Here is a 21,098-nt window from a genome sequence, read left to right as displayed (position 1 = left end):
TCTGGGCTATTTTTAGACCACTACCGGTTTCCAGCCATTTAGCAGGGAGGGATCTCAGCCAACACAAAGGAACTGGACTCACTCCGCAAGCATATGTGAGTGTAGGTTTCATCTGTTTCTAATCAGAACACGGCACGGATCCACAGTTTAACACACACACGCACGCACAAACACACACAGCGGGCTAAAGCAAAAGAAGGTTAACAGAGTAAAAGTGAGGAATGCAGACTTATAAATAGCAGCAATGTTCCCAGTCTAAATGAACACAAAACAATAAGCTGATAGTTATCTGGCCAGTAGCCTGTACACACACAAACAAGCACATGAGAACAAAAAAAGATAACCAAAACAAAGGAGCCTCTCTTCTACTAAATTCCTGCCTGCCAGATATTTCATTGGCGGAGTCTTTTCACATCTCTGTGGACATACTATCATCTAGAACTCACACTTCATTCCCCATCCAACTCAGTTTTTCCAGTACATAAATAAGCGTTTCGCTCATAGGGAGTGATGTGATTGTTGGGTTTTTCTCTGTTTTCTTCGTATCGTTGTAGGGTCTTGACCTTACAATATAAAGAGCCTTGAGGTAACTGTTGTTGTCATTTGGTGCTATATAAATAAAATTGAACTAAAAAAATCCTCTTGGTCTTTAAAGATACTCTGCACTTAATAACAGCTGTGGGTGAATGTTTTTTACATAACTGACACATTTGAATACTAGTCCTTTGTTTGTGCTGTTGGTCCCTTTTTGGGCATTTGTAAAGGGATTAGGACACAAAAGATATGGTTACTGTGTGGTATAGACTGACCAAGAAGTCTGGGTTAAGTTCATTTCTACACTTCCTGGCATGTTAGCTTATGAACCTGGCAAAAATAATCAGTCCTATGCTAAAAAAGGTAAATAAATAATAAAAATCAACCCTGAGACAGACCTAAACATACCAAGCCTTCATATTGAACAGTCAAAAATGCAATAGATGATGTTATGGTGGTCAAGTCTAGTCTTTAATATCTATAATTTATAGCATGACATGGAGTTACATGAAAAATAGTCTCCACAGGACATTCAACTGCTTCCTTACTCAATCTTACTGCTTCCACAGGAATTAAGAGAGAAGCTAGCAGCCAGGTGCTGCTAATCAAATTCACTTGATTAACTGATCATCAGTGAATGTGTGCACCTCCAGAAAAGCTGAACTTTTGCCAGTTTGCTGCACTGAAGCATTCAGATGTGTGCTAACACAATATCACGATCTTCACAGAAGTGAAGGACATTCACCCCAGGCTCACACAATACAATGATCAGAGAAAGCTTGCAGTCAGTGAGTGGAGCATGAACTCTTCGATAAACCAAATAATCAAATGTGAGGCTATTTGTATGACAGCTAAAGTGAGAGCTTTCTTCTCAGACTGCATGCCTGAGCATGCAGCCACAGCTCAGGGTGTATGGCAATTCACTATAGCACTGTATCATAATACATTTAAAAAAGTAAAAAAAAAAAAAAAAAAAAAAAAAGGTCCGTCTTTCATAGATTATGGGGCACAAATTTACAGTTGTGCTCAAAGGTTTCCATCCACTCATCATGGGCTTTTTCAAGACTAGAATGAATTTGCAGCATCCATCGAAGTGTGTGTGCAGATAAGATGCTTAGGTATTGAGAAAAGCACTTGTGTCACTGGGCGAGGCTTCAAGTAAAAAGTGCTTGAGTGCTAAGTTAGAGTCTCAGTCCATTTCATTTGGCAAAACAAATTAACAATGGCACCCTTACATACAGAGCTGGAATTAAAATGAGTCCAGAGAAGAAAAACTCCACTGGCTTTATCAAAATGATCCACTCATTCATCACTCCTTTCCACTACAATTTTACGAAGGTTAGGAAACTAACAAAAACGCCATGGCTAGGCAAAAGAAAAAGTGTGCACACACACAGGAAAAGAAAGCTGGACAGTAGCGAGGGAGGATAAGTTTTACAGAGGTTACAGTGGCAGTGACAGCAGTGAGCAGTAAATAACGCTGCTGTTCAAACTGTGTCTTTACAGCACAGAGATGAAGGGACTGCAGGTATAGATTATAGTAATGAGCTAAACAGGATTGTAGTAGATTACAGAGGATTACATAGTGCGTAAAGCTGGCTCTGATGGGGTTGCCCGAAAGGTCATGTGGTCGGCAATGTGGGGGAAAAGCTCAGGTGATGCACGCATACGGTGTGTCCACGTGCAGGCAGAGAGCAGAGAACGGCATCAACACAGTCCTCTGCCTTCTCGTCTCAACAGGATAGTCCTGCTTATGAGAACAAACCTTGGCTGTTTACATTTAATTGTCTGAGTCATCTTCCTCATCATTTCCTAATCATAATCTGTTGTTTAGCAATATGTCACATGTTTCATTCAGAACTGCCTGGATTCTGACATCTTACAGCTTAGATTTGACCTTGGTGTCATGGTGTTCTTAGCAAGTGTCCAAAACGTGGGCGCGTGTTTCCACAGAGTGTGTGTTTGCATGTGTCTGCAGAGGCAGTTGCTATTGTGCTCTTTTCCTAATACTGTGACTATTAAGATTAGGCAGAACAAGGTTCAGTCCAGCACAAACTTTAGTACTGTGTGTTGCTGAAATGTTATACAGTAGGTCACACACACATTTGCACAGTGAGGTCAGATCCTCAAAGCATCATAGTTCCGATTAATAAACTATACAGAAAGAGTTTTAGCTACACAACACTGACTGTGAGGACATAAGCTCCACCCACCAGTTGTTCAAAACTGCTCTTTAACTTGCTGGGCCCACGTCCTCATTTTAGGTTTGACAGTGTTTTAGTAGATAAAGGCGAATGGCTTAAACATGAATTGAGCTGCGGTTTGGGGAAGGCCTCGAAGGGGACTGGCGGTGGCTCCTGGGCCTGGAAGATCCCCACGTACTAAATAAAAGTAAAGAAGTTAAAGAACTGAAAAGGGGAGGGACGTAAACGAGAATGAACAGCTTGTAGAACTGGGGGAACATAAATAGATGAGAGCCAGAGGGAGCATGTTTGGAGGCGTGGTCCCGCTCCTGAAATTCTGATATGAGGGGCAGCTAGTTGGGAGAAAGTAGTCTTGATGTGACAGGGTGTCCACATCAAATAGAATAAGTAAGAATAGTATAAAAAAGATTAATGGATGGTTTCTCAGAATTCTTTTTGCTCAATCAGGAAACTGAAAAGACCAAAGTCAACAGCTTATACATGTTGAACGTGTGTGTGTTTTACTTACATCCACAATGTCGGAGTTGGTCCTGCTCTCGTGTGGTTCATTGTATTCGGTGTATTTCAGCAGAACTTTGTCCATGTCTGTGCTGGCATACTGAAACAGCTTGTTGGTGCTGTTGAAGATGATCAGTGCAATCTCACAGTCGCACAACACACTGAGCTCATAAGCTTTCTTCATTAGGCCAAATTTACGCTTAGTGAAAGTCACCTGGAAGAAAGGAAGGTAAAAGGAGAACCGTGAAATGTCTAGTTATTAATGAGTCCATCTACCATTTTGCAAATCGTCACCCTATGACATATTATATATAACTTACATGGTCATATATATGGATTTAGGTATGCAACAGAATCATCTTCATCAATTATGGAAAGCCATAAAGGTTGTGAACAGGTGTAAACTGCTGCTGAGATATTGCATGTGGCCCTGACAAAATAACAGAACATCTGAAGTACAGTGTGCCACCAGAAGAATCTCAGTATGAAAGCATAGGCTATAGAATAAAAGCATATAAGATAAAGGCATAATGTTTTTATCCTTCCTAACTCCATGCTAACTATTGGTGTCAGCAGTCAAAGACGAAACTGATAAAATGTCCAGCTTAAACAATTACAGGTTTCTGTGGCTAGGTTACTGTCAAAGGTATTACAACAAATTATTTTATATTGTCTTCAAAAACACATAACAACTACCAAGAATCTTGCTCGGTCAACGGGATAGGCAAGTGAAGGCCAAATGTTTATAATAAGTAACATTATTGCCTTTCACACTGTGCTGATAAATGTATGTTCCAATGATTTGATGCTGAAAATATGGTTAAAATCAGAGTCAGAGAGGGGCAGAGAAGACAGGAATAAAGCATAGAAAAGTAAAAAATAAATAAATAAATATCAGGATAACAAGATTATCTCAACAACTTGGTAGCTTGGGTGGAGGTGGGTTGCAAATCAGCTTGCATTTGCACTACAAAGAGTACAAGTGTGTCAGGTCAGCAATCGCTGGTGCTTGCTGCTATTTTCCACACATGTTAGCCATCATAAACTGAGCCACTGACATAAAAAAGGAAATGTTATTTTTTTTCAGTATGAATAATTGTCATCAATATGACCAAGTACACATACTTTTACTGTGTTCACACCACAAGCCTGCACACAAAGAGGCACTGGTATACCTTGGTACAGACCAGGGAAGGACTGGGAGGTCAGTTCTGCCCTGTCAGGGGGGTCAGGAAGCACATGTGCCTGCATTTCCTGTCATAACAGGAAGAAAGGAACCACTCCCCCAGAAAAGATATGTGTGTGTGTTTGCGCCCGTGTGTGTCAGTGCACCTATTTACAATCAGTAGTTATAACACAGTTGTTATTTTGCCATGAGCTAGATGGTGCTGGCACATTTTGAAATGATTCTCACACACAATCACACAGTCGTGTTTGTGGGCGTCACATGACATGGTTTTGCTAGCTTGTCTGTTTTAAGTGTTCTTGGTTTGTGTTGTACTTGAGTGAAAGCAAGCGAAAGAAAGAGCGTGAACATGTATATACAGCAGCGTTTCATGTGTTCACCTAAACACAGACATCCCTCTGCACAGGGTTCTTGCTCAGAGTAATCATGAATAAATGTTTCATTGCATGTCACAGAAGCTCCTTTCTTAATGAGCTCATCAATTTGTATAATTCCTCTTTCTGCTGTATGATCTTTTTGTTTGATTTGATCCTATCCTTTAATTTTTTATTTTTACTTAAATGCAGCAGCTTTTCCTTCGTGAATTATTAAGGTTATTTTTTATTTTAAACAATGCGCACTTTGGAAACTGACATGAAAACACTTCAGTTCGAGTTGTGAAGTTTTCAAGTGGAGCTAAAAATGTACCCTTAATGAACTTGTTCTATAAATACACTGTGGTGAGAATAAACAGGGGAAAGACTGAGGGGGAACCACAGGAAGAAGATGAGTCCTAAGTTCAGAGGCTGAGCCAGAAAAACTGTTTGGTAAATATAAAAAAAACTCTTTAAGTACTTTAAAGGAGATGTTTTATACTCATTTTCAGCTCAATTCAATTCAAATAATCCTTCTTCAGCTTATACTTGGCCCAGTGCAGCTCCTTACTTTATCCTTTGCCTGCAACAAGGCAGCATGGAGGCTGAGTGGTTAATTGAATTGAATTTAAACTTGCGAAAGTGTACCTCATAAGATTCTGTTCTTTCATATCTCAGTGATTAAAATAATAAACTGGAAGCACACTGTGAAATAAGTGCTAGTCAGAGTCTTACATCACTTACATGTCTGTTCCGTTCATCCATAATCCGTGCTATCTGGATCTTCTTTCGCCCCATCTTTTTATCGTTGACTGTTTTTCTTTTTCAGAACTGTCGTATTTTCAGGTTCCTTCGATTTACTTCCAAGTCCTCACGCTTTTTCACTTCTCACTTTCGAACTGTTGTGTGGTTCCTGCAGAAAAACAGCAATAAACAAATCGAGATTAACAAAACTTATGTATACTACAAAATTCACTGTCTGTAAGTCGTGTTGATGATCAAAACTCAGAACGTTTTTTGTTTTACAAATGGGATTTTACACACACACACACACACACACACACACACACACACACACACACACACACACACACGCACAAAGAAATGTGTGTGTCTGTGTGGTTTTCTACATTTCAACCCACTCCCAATTAACCAAAACAGACTCCAACAGCAACATGTATGAACACATACATGCATAATTGAAATAATTACCAAAAAATTAATTGTGAGTGGGTATCTTCTCATGCTACAATGCACAGTTTAACTGACATGCATGCGTGGTCAGGCAGCACATTGTCTGTTTGCATGTCACCGCTGTTGTATCCCCCCAGACACACCCATAAACCCAGCTTCCTCAAGGGGTTTACTGTACACTCAGGAGGAAGTGAAACAACTGGGCATGTCAAAATGCAAATGATAAAGACGGAGGAGTCTGGCAATGTCATACGGTATATAAAAAAACATCTACGTTTGAAAAACCAAAGTCGCAGACTGGAATTAGGTACATCTCAACCGCTCACCAGAAAACTTCCTCTTTGGGCGGAGCTGAATCGGACAAGAGAGCGGGAAACACCACGACCCAACTCCAACTACAGTCTTTACCCTCAAACTGGTGTCTTTGAAAATCAGTCCTAAGCAGAGCTTAAAAAAGGACAATTCACTGATGAAAATTACAATTTGATAACACAAGTAGAACTTACATAACTAACAGTTATTCAGTAAATTGTGTTTTTTTGTACCGTCTTTAATCTAGCCTTCAAAATCTTGATGAGCAAAGGACAGAACTGAATGACAAACAACCCACACTCAAATAGCAGCAACTAGTTAAAAAGAACTTCAAGTAGGACCATGATTTATAAAACCAACACCATGTTGTATTTGGTAAGACTTGAAACTATCAACAAGACCATAAACTGATCAGGCAAAGGCTGACTGCGGTCACAGATCCGGTAAGTGATTTCAGTACAACTGAATTTCACTTGCTTTGGCAACATGAGGAGCTAACCTCTCAGGGTACCCACTGTTACCACAAGGAGTTAGTTGCAAGAAGAAATCTAGCCATTATTCCGGTAAGAAAAAACAAAGGAAATAAGGAAGTGAAACTAGTGATGTTAAGAGTGTGCAGCGTCGATATATAAAACATTAATGTAGCAGGTTTTCAGTGGTGGGACATCAGAGAAAACCCACACAGCGGACATTGCAAACTCTACACACACAAAACCATACTCTCCTGCTTATTCTAAGCTCAACGGTATAATATCTAAGGCAGTTTTCATTTCCCTGCACATGCATTTTTACTGGTTTATCTTGTGACTAACAGTTAACACAAAAATCAGGTACAGGACATCATCATATGTCATTTCTTCCATTTCTTCCAAAAGCATCTTCCGACTTTTTGTGATTATTTCTGTAATTTCACAAAATGTAATGCAAGTTACATACCAGTGCCTCTAATGCAGCTGAAAGGGGGCTAATTTTTTGTTTTAAATGACCCATGCAAAGATTTAATTCTCTGGAAAAAGGCACAGACTTTAAAATGATCTGTTCTTTCACAACTATGTGTAAAGACAGGCTGCATGGATAGGTGCTTGATTTTAGACACCTGTCGCAAATCGACTGAAAACACATGAACTCAAAGAGGGATCCAATACTTTTGACTATGCAGTGAGTGTGTGAGAAGAATCACAGTGAGCAGTATGTGGCGTTGTGTTACTAAATCTCACATTTAAGAGAAAAGAGACTCCTGTCCTCTTGGTGCAGAATGTGACAATTCTTAGTAGCAGCATGAATCTAAGCAAAGGGTTTGTTAATAACTTGTGTTGCACAGAGCATGAAGCAGGATGTGAGCTAAACAGGGGACATAGAAAATTTATGCTTAATATAAAAGCAAGAGTACCAGTTAATGCAGTGTGTGTGTGTGTGTGTGTGTGTGTGTGTGTGTGTGTGTGTGTGTGTGTGTGTGTGTGTGTGTGTGTGTGTGTGTGCGTGTGTGTGTGCGTGTGTGAGTAAGAGAGACTGCGTATGCCATGTGACCTGTGTCACACTCCTGAAGTGGTGCTTAAGAGCACGCTGAATTAACTGGATGTTCACACATGCAGGAACAGACACCCACAAACAAACACACATGGCAGGTTTTCTTGGCAGCTTCTCTGCCGTCATCATCATCGCCGCACTGCAAGGACAGAAGAGGTGTGACTGTTAAGGTGGTGTCAGCCTTTGGGCACACAGGATGAAACGAACAATAAAATAAGGATTTATGCCGATGTAAGCGATGACGAAGGTGTGTGCTCTCTGAACAAAAGCTAGAATGACTTTGCTGCAGAGTGTACTTCTTTTTTTGCCTCATCTCTTTATAACCATCATCATCACTATTTAAAAGGTATGAAGGCTACAGACAGCACACAGACATAAATCATGGCAGCACAGGAACAAGCTCTGAGTGCAAGATCCATAGAGGCTGGGGTCTATCACACCAGGCAAGACCCCAGGTGCAGGCTGGAGACAATCCAGCACATAACAGCAAGGTGCAAGATGCTAGCACGCAGGACATACATGAAACGCCATAACCAAGTCGTCAGCATTGTATACAAAAACATCTGGAAGTTACAAGGTCAAAATGGAACACCCCACCTAGGGTGGTTGAAAATTACTGAGCTAAGATACTGTGGGACTTCCAGATACAAACAGACCAACAAAATGGTGGTGGCTAACCAACTGAATATAGTAGTGGTAGACAAGCAGAGGAAGATGGCCGTAGTGATAGACGTAGCGATACCGAATGATGGCATCTTCTGAACAAGGAACAGTTGAAGCTGAAGAAGTACCAAGGGCTCAGAGAAGAGCTCAAGAAGATGTGGAGGGAGAAGGTAACAGTGGTCCCAGTGGTCATCGGAGCACTAGGTGCAGTGACTCCCAAGCTAGGTGAGTGGCTCCAGCAGATCCTAGGAACAACATCCAAGAGCTCTGTCCAGAAGAGCACAGTCCTAGGAACAGCTAAAATGCTGGGCAGGATCCTCCCATGTATCTGGTAGAGGATCTGAGCTTGAGAGATAGACCGCCTGCAGGGGCAAGAGGTGAGTATACGTCAATGGACACTGTACTGGTGACTATTTTTCAGCTTAACCAATCTAAAAATAAAAACAGAAGGTTCTGAACCTTAATTACCTATGAAAACTACTTCTCATTTCAGCCCTGGTGTTCACATCTCTACTTGTTTTCATGTTACACAATCTAAAGAACAAAGATTGACTGCACTCTGAGAAGATCCATCCAAATAATAATTACTACCAAAACACTCTTGTATAGTGTGTTAGTTCACACTAAATGTGTGAGCTGAATCAGTCTGCCATGTCACAAATAACACATAAATAATCCATAAAACAACAACCAAACGCTCAATGTGACCACTGAGAATTCAGTAAAAGATTTTGTATAAAATAAGGCTGTTGGCAACAGGAGAGAAAGGCAGCATCACTTTAAATGATTAAAGCTGAAACTGCAGTGCTGGCTTTAGTGGTTTGTTCATGTTGATCACGACCCTTCTGCACTCGTCATGTGCTTCAAAACCCCTCAGTGGTTCATACTGTGTGCCCGAGTTATAAAAGCAAGAACAACGAGTAAGAAGACATTTTTCAATGTTTTGTGTTTGCAGCAGATGGCCGCCACTGCCTCAGCCATACTCTGCCAGAGGTCTTCCTGTTAAAAGGGACTTTGCCCTCACCCAGTGTTTGATCATAAGGTATCACCTGATCTCATGGGGTTCACTCTTAAATAGATGCCAAAGTGTAACTTTTTTCATGGTGAATTGACTGATTCTTATATACTGTACACATTTTCTGCTCTCAAGAAGCACTCAAAGCATACCTCATTCACCCACTCATACAAGCACTTTTTTCTATCTAACTTTCACACACATTCACACTCCAATGCATGCATCTAAGAGCAACTTGGGGTTAGTATCTTGCCCAAGTCTGGCATGCAGACTGAAGCAGCCAGGGATCAAGCCACCAATTTTCCAATTAGTAGATGACCAGTTCTACCTCATGAGCTACAGCCACACAGAAAAGGCTTCTTCCTTTGTAGACAGAGAAACAAACTTCTCCGCCTCAGTTCTCACTTATACAATGGAGAAAAAACTTACACTGTGTAATTTTCTTTACCTCGTCCCCATTACTGTCTACTTTTTTGTTGTTGTGTCAAAAACAAACAGAGACAGCTCATAGAATATAATAGAATAGAATTCAACTTTATTGTCATTGCACATGTCACAAGTAGAAGGCAACGAAATGCAGTTTGCATCCATCCAGAAGTGCTTTAGCCATGATATAGATATATTACAAAATATATATTAGCAATAATATAGGTATATAGCTATATTACAGAAATGGGTCTATTATGGGTATGTTACAATGTACAAGGTAAGAAGATATGTTATGAATATGCTATAACTAAAAGTATGTACAGGCTGTAGTGGGTATACAAGCTATGTACAGGCTATAAACAGGATATAAATATGAAACTATACAGAAATATGCAAGTTATAAACAGTTGTAAACAGTTGTAGAATTATAATTATCGTATTGTACAGAATGATTGTTCATGACATGAAGCCCCATAGTTGTTGTTGGTATTGCCACAACAAATGACCAAAATTAAGCAGTTATTTTACAGTATCAAAATCGTCTGCAGCAAGTAGCAGCATGCCGACTAAAGAGCATTACATGAATATCTCGTGTGTGAGTCATCCTGCCTGTGAGCCTTCCTCATTTTAGGACATTACAAGGAACAACATGGTTTAAATTTAGGGCCTCACAGGCGAGCACAGTCAGCATATTGTAGGGAATTTTAGGCCAAATGGAGATGTAAGCTGGTGAAGGAAGATTGCGTAAAACAATAAAAATCAGTATGTGGGCACTTGTCTGCCAGTGATTTAACGCAGAGTTTGATCTTTTCTTGGATGACGGCAAATCTACACCCAGCTCACACTCCACACGCCCACATGCACGAACCTCCCAGGTATTTTTAGACTCGTTTTAAAACAGGATTCCAAAAATACAAGAATGAACTTTTTACCCTGAACAACAATACGGCTGGTTTTTGGTTTGCAGACAGAGGAACAACTGTTAAACAAAGGAAAAGATGAAAATCAGCTGTCTCACGCAGCCCTCAGCTGCTCCCTCGGCAATTATTTTCCTACACACCAAACCTCACAGACAGAGTGTGGCTGTGTGTATGTGATTGCCTATGCGCTGTACATTTTTTCTGTGTGCGTGTGTCTTGTTACATAGGAACGGCTAATGGCTGACATGCGGCAATGCCCTTGTATTTCTTGGCAGGACACCGCATGTCTCTATATAGAGACATAGAGCCAGAGAGGGTGGGGGTGGGTGGAGACTGCGGGTGTGAGGGGTCTGACAGATACAGGATGTGGATGGTGAATTCTGAATGGTCCCATGTGATCACTGCCTTCAGTGAGTCTAATGTTGAGTGTTTTTAGATCAACCTGGAAGTGAATCATTTGAAAAGCAGCAGCTACAGAGTGAGCAGAACTAAGGGTGCTGGAATCAACATGCAATGAATCAAATGTGTCATGTGAGAAGACTGCATGAGTGTTATTTCTGCTAATACCACCTGCTGTGATCAGTCTTCTCTCAGTAACAGGCCGTGATGGGTATAGCGGCGTTACAAGTAATGGCGTTATTAACAGCGTTACTTTTTTCAGTAACGAGTAATCTAACTAATTACTATTTGTATCTTTACAACGCTGTTACCGTCACTAACAAGAAAATGCGGTACGGTCGCGTTACTATTTTGCAACAGACGGTTGAAGCTGTGTTCAGCTTATCACATCTTATATCAGCTGCACGGAAGTAGCTGTAAGTAATCTGGGCGCTACAGCTTTAAGCAGCTGTGTGCGCTCCCGCGGGTGGCAGTCACTTTTGGCACAACACCTGGAGCTAAAGGGGCAAAACATTGCACGAGTGCTGCTGTTTGACTGAGTAAGAATAAAGTAATCATGGTAAGCCAATCGCATGACCACTTCAAGATGACAAAGCAACAAGGTGACATATACCAGTTTTTAAATTGTGTTGATAGGCCACGTAAAACCAGAGTCATGATAAACAATATATACGCAGCGTTTTTTTCCTCAATAGTTTTGTCACATTTACTGCCTAAGGACAGCGCTAGCAAGCACTCTCTGCTTATGACCAAAAAACAAGAAACCAAACAAAACAAAAAAACAGTCCATTCATGTTGGTGGAAAAATGCACCATGTCGACCAATCAAAAAATGATATCGCACCATGACATTTGTCTGTGAAGGTTCTCAGTCATCCAGGTCATCGTAGTCAAAGGAGCTTGCAAAGAAAAGCGTCTGGACTTCTTTAAGTTGCTTGAAGACGTTTCACCTCTCATCCGAGAAGCTTCTTCAGTTCTAAGGTCAAATGGTGGGGAGTCCCAGATTTAAACCTAGTGGGAGTAACCCCCACAGAGTGACAAAATGACCCCCTGATGATCCTCTAATCGCCTGAGCCAAGGTGTGAAACTGGGTGTGGGTCCCAATCAGCCAGGGTTTCGGGTGAGCTCATTGTGAAACCTGGCCCCACCTTATCATGCGAATTCCTGAGGTCAGATGGCCCAGGATGTGAGTGGACGTTAAGGCATCTGGGGAGGGAACTCAAAACTGGATTATAGATGGCAGAGAGTTGGTGTCGTAAACCCCCGCCTCTGTTCAAAGATGGTCGCTCACAGTGGACATAGATGGCTTCTTTCACTCCTCTTTCAAACCATCTGTCCTCTCTGTCCAAAATGTGAACATTGGCATCCTCGAAAGAGTGTCCTTTATCCCTAAAATGCAGATGGACTGCTGAGTCTTGTCCTGTGGTGAAGAAGAGGTGGCTCTTCTGTGTTGTGCCATGCGCTTGTGAAGTGGCTGTTTGGTCTCTCCAATGTAGAGGTCTGGGCATTCCTCGCTGCACTGTACAGCATACCCCACATTGTTAAGTTTGTGTTTAGGAGTTTTGTCTTTCGGGTGAACCAGTTTTTGTCTGAGCGTGTTGCTGGGTCTGAAATGCACCGGAATGTCATGCTTGGAGAAAACTCTCCTGAGTTTTTCTGATACACCGGCTACATAGGGGATGACAATGTTGTTGCGTCTGTCCTTCTTATCCTCCCTCGCTGGTGTCTGGTCTTCTTTTCTGTGCCTCTTTGCTGACTTTAAGAACGCCCATTTAGGATAGCCGCACGTTTTGAGTGCTTCCTTTACATGTGTGTGTTCCTTCTTTTTTCATTCAGGCTTAGAGGGAACATGTTCTGCCCGGTGGTGTAGGGTCCTGATTACTCCAAGTTTGTGTTCCAGAGGGTGATGGGAGTCAAAGAGGAAGTACTGGTCCATGTGTGTGTGGGCTTCCGGTAAACTTCGATGCTGAGGTTGCCATTCTCTTCAATGTGCACAGCGCAGTCCAGGAAAGGCAAACAGTTATCCTTTGTGTCTTCCCTGCTGAACTTGATGTTTTTATTCACAGCGTTAATGTGCGCAGTGAAGGATTCCACTTCTTGTGTCTTGATTTTGACCCAGGTGTCGTCTAAATATCTGTACCAGTGGCTGGGTACTCTTCCTTTGAAAGAGCCAATTGAGCCAATGACATTTGGTTGTTTAGGAAGAGGGGGAAGTTTTAGGAGTGACGGCGAGAGACAGAGAGACCGAGTTTTGAAATGTGAGAGATTTGTGACGTTTAGCATGTTTGGAGTGTGTAGTTAATGTGTTGTCTTGTGTAGTTAGTGTGTAGTGTTGTGGATAGTTTTGTGTTGTGTGTCAGAACAATGAGGCGACTGCTGAATGAAAAACGGAGTAGTGATACACCTGCTGCTGTCAGACCTGCAGGTATCTGTGATGTTCTCCTTTATGGTGGACAGAAATTATTTTTTTGGAGTGGCACAAAAAATTTGTGTGACATCTTATTGATTGCAGAACAGTTGATGGTTATGTAAATAGTTTGAAGGTTATTTTAAAAAAAAGGGTAAAAGGTAAATTGGTGCAAATAACTTTGTTGTTTGCAAAACTTGCGCGTATGATTTTAAAATTTATATTTATATTTGAATTGAAAGTTATGAAATATGATTCAATAAACATGTTTGTGGTTGTTACAGTAAAAAATATAACTTTTTCTACTCAGATTTTATGTTTTTTGTCTGATTTTAGATCAATTGTGTTAATACAGTATGTCAAAATGAAAACACAACTGTAAATTCAGACATGTGAGGTTGTGCTGAAAAGAATGATACCAAACAAGGCAAAGTAAATAGTTTTTAAAGGTGAAATGCAGAGGTCAAATCAAAAGTAGTTAAAAATGGCCAATTATACCCTGGACCCCATTATTAAACATTTTTTTAAAGTAACACAATAGTTACTTTTCAAGTAATTAATTACTTTTAGAATCTTGTAACTCAGTTACTAACTCAGTTACGTTTTTGAAGAAGTAACTAGTAACTACTACTTTTTCAAAGTAACTTGCCCAACACTGGTAACAGGTACTGCAGTTCTCTGGATTTGTCCATGTTTTACTAAATGGGTATCAACAAAAGTCACAAAATGTGATTTTCCGCTACAAGCCACAAAGCTTGAAATTAGCTGTAAGCATAGAAAATATTTAATCTCAGGTCCAGATGGGAATTCTCTGATATTTCTTGACTGCAAACAGTTTTCTCAGCATTTTCGCAGCAAACAAACTCCATTTAAGCTACAGCACAGACACAACAAACAGCAGGCAGAGTTAACAACTAGCTGGTGGACACAGTGAGGCATAGGACAGCAGTAAATCATGCCGGAAATCTGACTCCATCCCAGGCATCCCAGTTCACAAGAACCACCAGACATTAGGAACAGGAGCAAGTCACACCTGATGCGTTCCAGTTCCAGAACTGGTTCTGAATGTGTGGACTCACTCCTGCTAGCAACACTCCTCAAGGTAGAGAGAAACAATTGTTTAGACCTCTGCTAAACTGTTCCTAACAGGTTGATTACCTGTGAAGGTGATGACCAAAAAAAGAGCTAAAAGACAGTGAACACAACTCCAAATAGAGCATCAGTTTACTCAGCTTATCGAGACGCTGCTAGTTAAGAAACTTTTATGATTTTTATTATGAGGTGACATTATCTGAAAGTTATTGTAGAAGATAACACTGGCAACTTAACTGATTTAGTACAAATATACTGTTGCTAAGTTGACAGACCCAGTGATAACACATTGTAATGGTGGTGCAAAGATCAACAAGTATTTATGGTTGTGTAGCCATGTGATAATCATTAAATATCTCAGTAACACACAGCACACAGTAGGTTTTTTTTTTTAATGGTGTGCACTCAAAAGACATTTTTGGAGCAAAAGAACCCATTTAATGAACTCTCACTTGATTTCTCCCTGCTGGATTTTAATCTTAATTGAAGTTCTGGATTTTAATGACCATAAAAACGTGATAACTTGGATACTATTATGATGATTTTTTTTTGTATTTTGTTCTATAAAGCACCCATTTTGTCTTTGACAGCGCTTTCTTTATAGGGTGCACTTTTACACTGAGGTTTGGTAACCTGATCTTCTTTGGAGATGACCTCTCTGGGGGATTTATCCTGGAAAAACCAGGATATAAATGCAAATTCAGAGAGAATGTTTAACCCCCAAAAGATAAAAATGTTACCTTTGTGTTTTCTACAGCATTTCTGAGCTCACACTTTAAAAAACCTACAATCAAGTTTAGCTGTTTTGTGTTTGCACTTTGACAAAAACACATGGAGCTACAGAAGAAATGGCTGTCTCATCACTCTTAGAGGACCTACTGCTAATAAACAGAACTCACTGAGAAAAGTCCAGGGCATTTTATTTTGAAAGCCTACTTTCCGTAAACCAGCTGGCTCCACCCAGCTCTGTCTCACAGAAACACTGATAAGGGAACTACTATAGTACACTTAAACATCCAGGCTGTTCTGTCCAGCGGTGGCATAAAGAAATCATTTCAGACCTCGGGCATTTTGATACCTCTGCACAAAACTTTGTTCAATTTTCTACCTACTGTGGAAGTGGACATCAAAAAAATGTTGGAAGACTTTTACTATTGGCAAATTTAAACTTTGGGAGGAAAGCAACCTCATGAGTACTGCACACAGCAGGCTAACAGCTGGTGTGTGGTGTGGGAGAGCTGTGCAATGCTTCAAAAGTGCAAAAAGCATATTGGTTATGTTTGGGTGCCTGATACGAGGCAGAGCAATATGATAGCAAAGTTCAAAGTCTCTCATAAACTTTTACCAACAAATAAGTATGCAAGGCTAAACTTCTGATTAAAGTTCCTTTTAAGGCTTCAGATATAGACATGTGTAACCTGATCTAATACATGTGGTTTGGTTAGGGACATCCCTCTATAAGCAGCAGATGAGTCACTGTGTGGCACAGACACTAAAACACATGCTCAGCATAAGCGAATGACATCATACAGACATTTGCAGCATCTTTAAAGGGTTTTACATTTATCTGTGCAAAGCTATGATGAACTGGAGTGCAAGTAAATGTCTGTTTCAGAAACACACAACACAAAAATCTAACATTTTATTTAAGAAAGTACTATTTAGTCTTTTGGGCCACTGAGTGGCTCTATAGTGTAGTGGTTTAAACATTCACCTAACAAGCAAAAGATCCCCAGTTCTTTTGGTTGTTGGAAGACAAAAATTTTGGCAGGTATAAAAGCTGAATACACCCGTGGCTTAAATCAAATATTTATGGGACCATATCTGTTGCAGAAGGTCCCATAAATGTGTGGCACTTGTAGGTTGCTTTGCTTTCACTCTTATGTCCAGTTCATCCCAAACCAGCTTGATGGGGTTTTGCTGGCCCGAGACCATCACAATTACTCCTCCATGTTTGACAGTTGATGCCACACTGTAGAACCAATGCCTACTGGACATTATACAAAGATGCTGTGTGATGAACTAAAGATTTGAAATTTTGATTCATCAGTCCATAATACCTTCTTCCAGTCTTCAGTAGACCAATGGCGGTACCATTTCAAGCTATTCATTGGACTTGAACGACTTGAACTGCAATATATAACTGAAAAAAATGGGGTGTTCTGATTCTGAATCTCAGAATACTACATAGATATAACGGGGAACACATCAGGCTTGTGTATGGATGCGTGCCCTATTATAAATGTATATTATTAGCTGGGACCACATCTTCATTTAGGCTTGACAGTGTTTCTAGTAGAATTTAAGTAACAAGGGGGTGTGGGACACCCTGTGACCACCTCTGTACATGCCCCCTGGATGCATGCTGTATGTAAACTTAAGTTTCGTCTCCTGTAATCTCACCAATGTAATTCTAAAAGTTGCTATGAGCAAAAAAAAAAAAAAAAAAAAAAAAAAAATAATAATATATATATATATATATATATATATATATATATATATATATTGCCTGCTTTCCAAATTTAAATATTATTATTTATTATTATTATTATTTTTTCAGTAATTATACAGTCATTTTTTACACAACAACTTTAGATCCTGAACTGGTGAACGAGATCACCTGAGGAGATACAGTACCGGAGACATATAACTTCAACTATTATTTATTTATCAAGATTCTTGTCATATTGGCTACAGCTGGTCAGTTTCTGGGTTACACAGCTTCAGCCTTTAATAGTGGTTACTTACAACAAACCTGCCTCATCAGGAATTCATCCCGTCCAGATAAGCACCTCGATAAACAGGCGGATGAATAAGTACAGTGGTTTCCATCAGCTGCAAACTTTCTCCAAGCACTCACTCCAGCTGTCTTACCTGCGCTGCTGCAGCACAGCGGAAACATTCCTGAGGCGGAGCGGCGACGGTACAGGAAAGGTCCCGAGTGACTCCACCAGTCTGAACCGGAGGGCAAGTCGAGTACCGATCCGAAATGTAAACTACGCGATAGTACGACCAAGCCGAACAAAAATAAAGACAATTAAATTAAGTTAGCAGGGAGCCGACCCCGGAATACAAGTTGTCCCGAAACCGGCGAGCCTCCTCTGACTGTTGAATCCGATGTGCAGACAGAGAAGGATAACCCGCTGCTGTTTGCTTCCTCTTGTTTATTTGTCAAATGCCGTGTCAAGCCAGCATCGCGCGCGCGCGCACACACAAAGCGCATTGAGGTGAAGCAGCTTACCTCCACGCTCACTCCCGCATGTCTAATTATTTGTGACTTCCCTCCGTCCAGCGGATCACTCCATCGGTGAGTCTCCTCCTAGAGCACGCGCTTCTGACTATCAACGAGCACCTGGACGTCAGGAGGCGGCATCGTCACGCGGGCACACACAAACACACACACACACACACACACACACACACACACACACACACACACACACACACACACACACACACACAGAGGCAGAAACACAAAAATGAAATAAACGAAACTTGCGAGGGAAAACAACGAGATATATTGGTTAAATAAAAATAATTGTGTAACTAGATTCTAGTTACACAATCTAGACTGAAAAGACATAGTCTAGATTGTTTCTTGATTATTTCCATTTGAATTCATACTTTCAACAGGTCTACAAACACGGGAACACACTGTTTACTCTTGTTCAGGCTCACTACTGTCTCTCTGTGGAAACTACTGAAAAGTGCACCAATTCTCTGCAAATGGTACTCATGATGAGTGGTTGTTGATTAGTGGTCATGACAATTTACATATTAATGATCAGGAAATTGGCCTCACAGTCCATTGTTCGTCAGTGGTGCTAGTTTCAGTCATTATGTAAATGGACTGTTTATAATGTTGAGGAAACCTGCAGTCATTTGAGAATGAAGAAGTCAGTGAGTGCATTTCTCCCACTGAAAATGCTACGTCGAGATGAACAGAATCAACATTTGGGGGTTTCCTTGCCTGGGTGATTGAGCATGCAACAAGACAACTAAGTTAAGAATTTGAACTGTCAAAGACATAATATAATTTACACCTGTTGATTAGGCTTCATTTTTTTGGTGATAATTCCTGTTTTGTTTTCTTCACTTTCTGTCATAATTTATTCATTTCTCAAGAGTGTTTTATGTGTTCACACTCCTTTTCAGTGGAAGCTATAAATGAATGTTTGACAGCAACAAAGCTGACCTCGACTATAATTTTTCAATGCTGCACTTGTGATGAAACATGCCATGTTGGCACACTAACACACGAGTCCACAGACGACGTTGCAGCAAGTTGGTAAGAATGTAGCCTTTGTTGCTCATAGTGTGAACTTAACATTTAAGTGTCTTTATTTCAAAGGGACTTTATCTTCTGTCATCTATGTCCTGTTTCACTGGTGAATGCTTATATTTAACACTTGAACTCAAGGTATGTACAAGTATCACTGAGTAAAAAGCCAACACTTCAGGGTGCATTAAACACACATTTTTTTCTACTCTTGGATCTATATGATGCCATGCAGAGTGTAGATCTCTAATATGGTCTCCTCAAGAGCACTGACTCCTGGTCCACATGCTGTTCAGGTCTTTTGTTCATGAGGTGCAGCCAATCAGAAAAAAGTTGTTTAAAACAGAAGCTCAAGCTAAAACTGTTGGCTTCAGTCGTGAACCTAAGCTCCACCAACACCCTGTATTAGGTTAATAAGGATTCTGTTGAACTATGATACAAAGCTACTCTAGTAGAGACTACTGGAGTAACTTTGCATCTAATAGGTCCCCTCACAAATGCTGACAGGATGACAAGTCAAAACATTTTACTGGGAAATCCCTTTGTGGAAATTTGTGTATTCCCCTTTTCATATGGAGAAAGTAAGTGGAAGACTTCTCAGAAATTAAGTCTATTTTATTTCCATGAAAGTACAGAAGAAGTGTCCGTTATATTTTTAAATATTTTATCTGTTATATTTTTAGATCTTTATTCCTGATGGCAACAATTTAATGTCATCATATGCTGACATATGTGGCATATGTTGGTTATGTTTGCTTTGTACCATATCACTAGGTAGCTGTTGCTGTGCAGTGTATAAATTTTAAAAAGTCAAAAGTGTTAAAAATGTTGTAAGTCTTGGATAAATGCAGCATGTACAATATCACATATAATTATAAGATTTTATTTTATTTTTTTATGAAAACAGCTGGTCACAAACACTACTACATGACTTCTTTGAATGAACCCAAAGACACATGGCTTCTTCTACTTGGTTTAGTTGGATTTCACCATAAACAGATACATAATAGAGTGATGGTTTTATCTGCTTTAATTGTCATCAGCTTTCCTATTTTATCTGACAGGCAGCATAAACAGCTTCGGTGACACTTTCATCTGCCTGTCATTGGTCTATATATTAGCTGTTAACCACAGCACATCATTCCACAATTTTCATTTATAAAACTTTATTTCTCTTGTGCATTTCTCCCAATTTCTTATACTGTTTACATTTTCTTATTATTAGTTCTTCAGTCAGCTGTAGAGCCTTCAAACTTGTGTGCAAGGCACTATATGAATAAAGTTTGATTGACAGATGATTTATTATGCATGTATGCATTAATGTAGCCAGCTCATACTGTGAATAAATTTGAGATTTGAAGGGAGAGGAGGACGTTATAGAAGAAGAAATCACATGTTGCCCAATTAGGCAACATGTTTTTAGGTGTTCTAAAACTTTTGACTGGTAGTGTGTGTGTGCATGTGTGCGTGCGTGTGTTAGATTCAAATTATTGTAGGGTCTTTACCTTGCGATATAAAGTGCCTTGAGGTGAGTGTTGTTGTGATTTGGTGTTATTTATACACATAAATAAATAAGTACATTAAATAAAAGAAATAATATTACTCATCCTTAAGTTCTCCTTTACACTTTTTATACTATTATTCCTTTATGTTCAGTATTATCTGCAAAACTTTGCTTTAAAGTATCTTTATTTTGCCTTCATTTATATGAAGTGAATTTTTAAATGTATGTCAGTACTTAAATTTCAGCAATTTTCACTTATTTGGAATCTTTTGTCGTACACGTTAATTCAAATAACAATATATACAGTTTGCACATTTCTGATCTATATAACAAGCACATACAAAAGCAGAAACAGTTCAAAAACACACTGTGCAATTCACTCCTAACCCTAAACACCAGCATCGAACCCCAGCCCATCAAACATCCTGAACAAAGAGCAATATTTAAAGCTGCACTAACCAATATTTTTGTATTAACACTGAATCAAATGAGCCTCACTTGAATGGCAAACACAATGCGAATGATCATTGGTTTGGTTTAATAGAGCTCATCTATATTTAGTGTCAGTGTTGCTTCATATCTC

The 21,098-nt window shown here is 39.9% G+C and overlaps 1 protein-coding gene across 3 annotated transcripts in view; it reads right to left on the bottom strand.

Moving 5' to 3' along the window:
• The window catches only part of mef2ca (myocyte enhancer factor 2ca), a 35,479-nt gene that overhangs the window by 13,941 nt on the left and 440 nt on the right, over positions 1-21,098 (bottom strand). For 2 of the 3 annotated variants that reach the window (XM_004572800.4, XM_004572802.4), the window contains exons 2-4: positions 17,974-18,084; positions 5,520-5,688; positions 3,247-3,450 (exon numbers count right to left, since the gene is read on the bottom strand). In XM_004572800.4, the coding sequence (XP_004572857.2) occupies positions 3,247-3,450; positions 5,520-5,573 (258 nt within the window). In that variant the 5' untranslated portion in view covers positions 5,574-5,688; positions 17,974-18,084. The other variant, XM_012925182.5, reaches the window with a different exon arrangement.

This window comes from Maylandia zebra, linkage group LG7 (assembly GCF_041146795.1).
Source record: "Maylandia zebra isolate NMK-2024a linkage group LG7, Mzebra_GT3a, whole genome shotgun sequence".
Lineage (NCBI taxonomy): Eukaryota > Metazoa > Chordata > Actinopteri > Cichliformes > Cichlidae > Maylandia > Maylandia zebra.
Note: the sequence above shows the minus strand (reverse complement) of the source record. Positions and strands in the feature narration are given on the sequence as shown.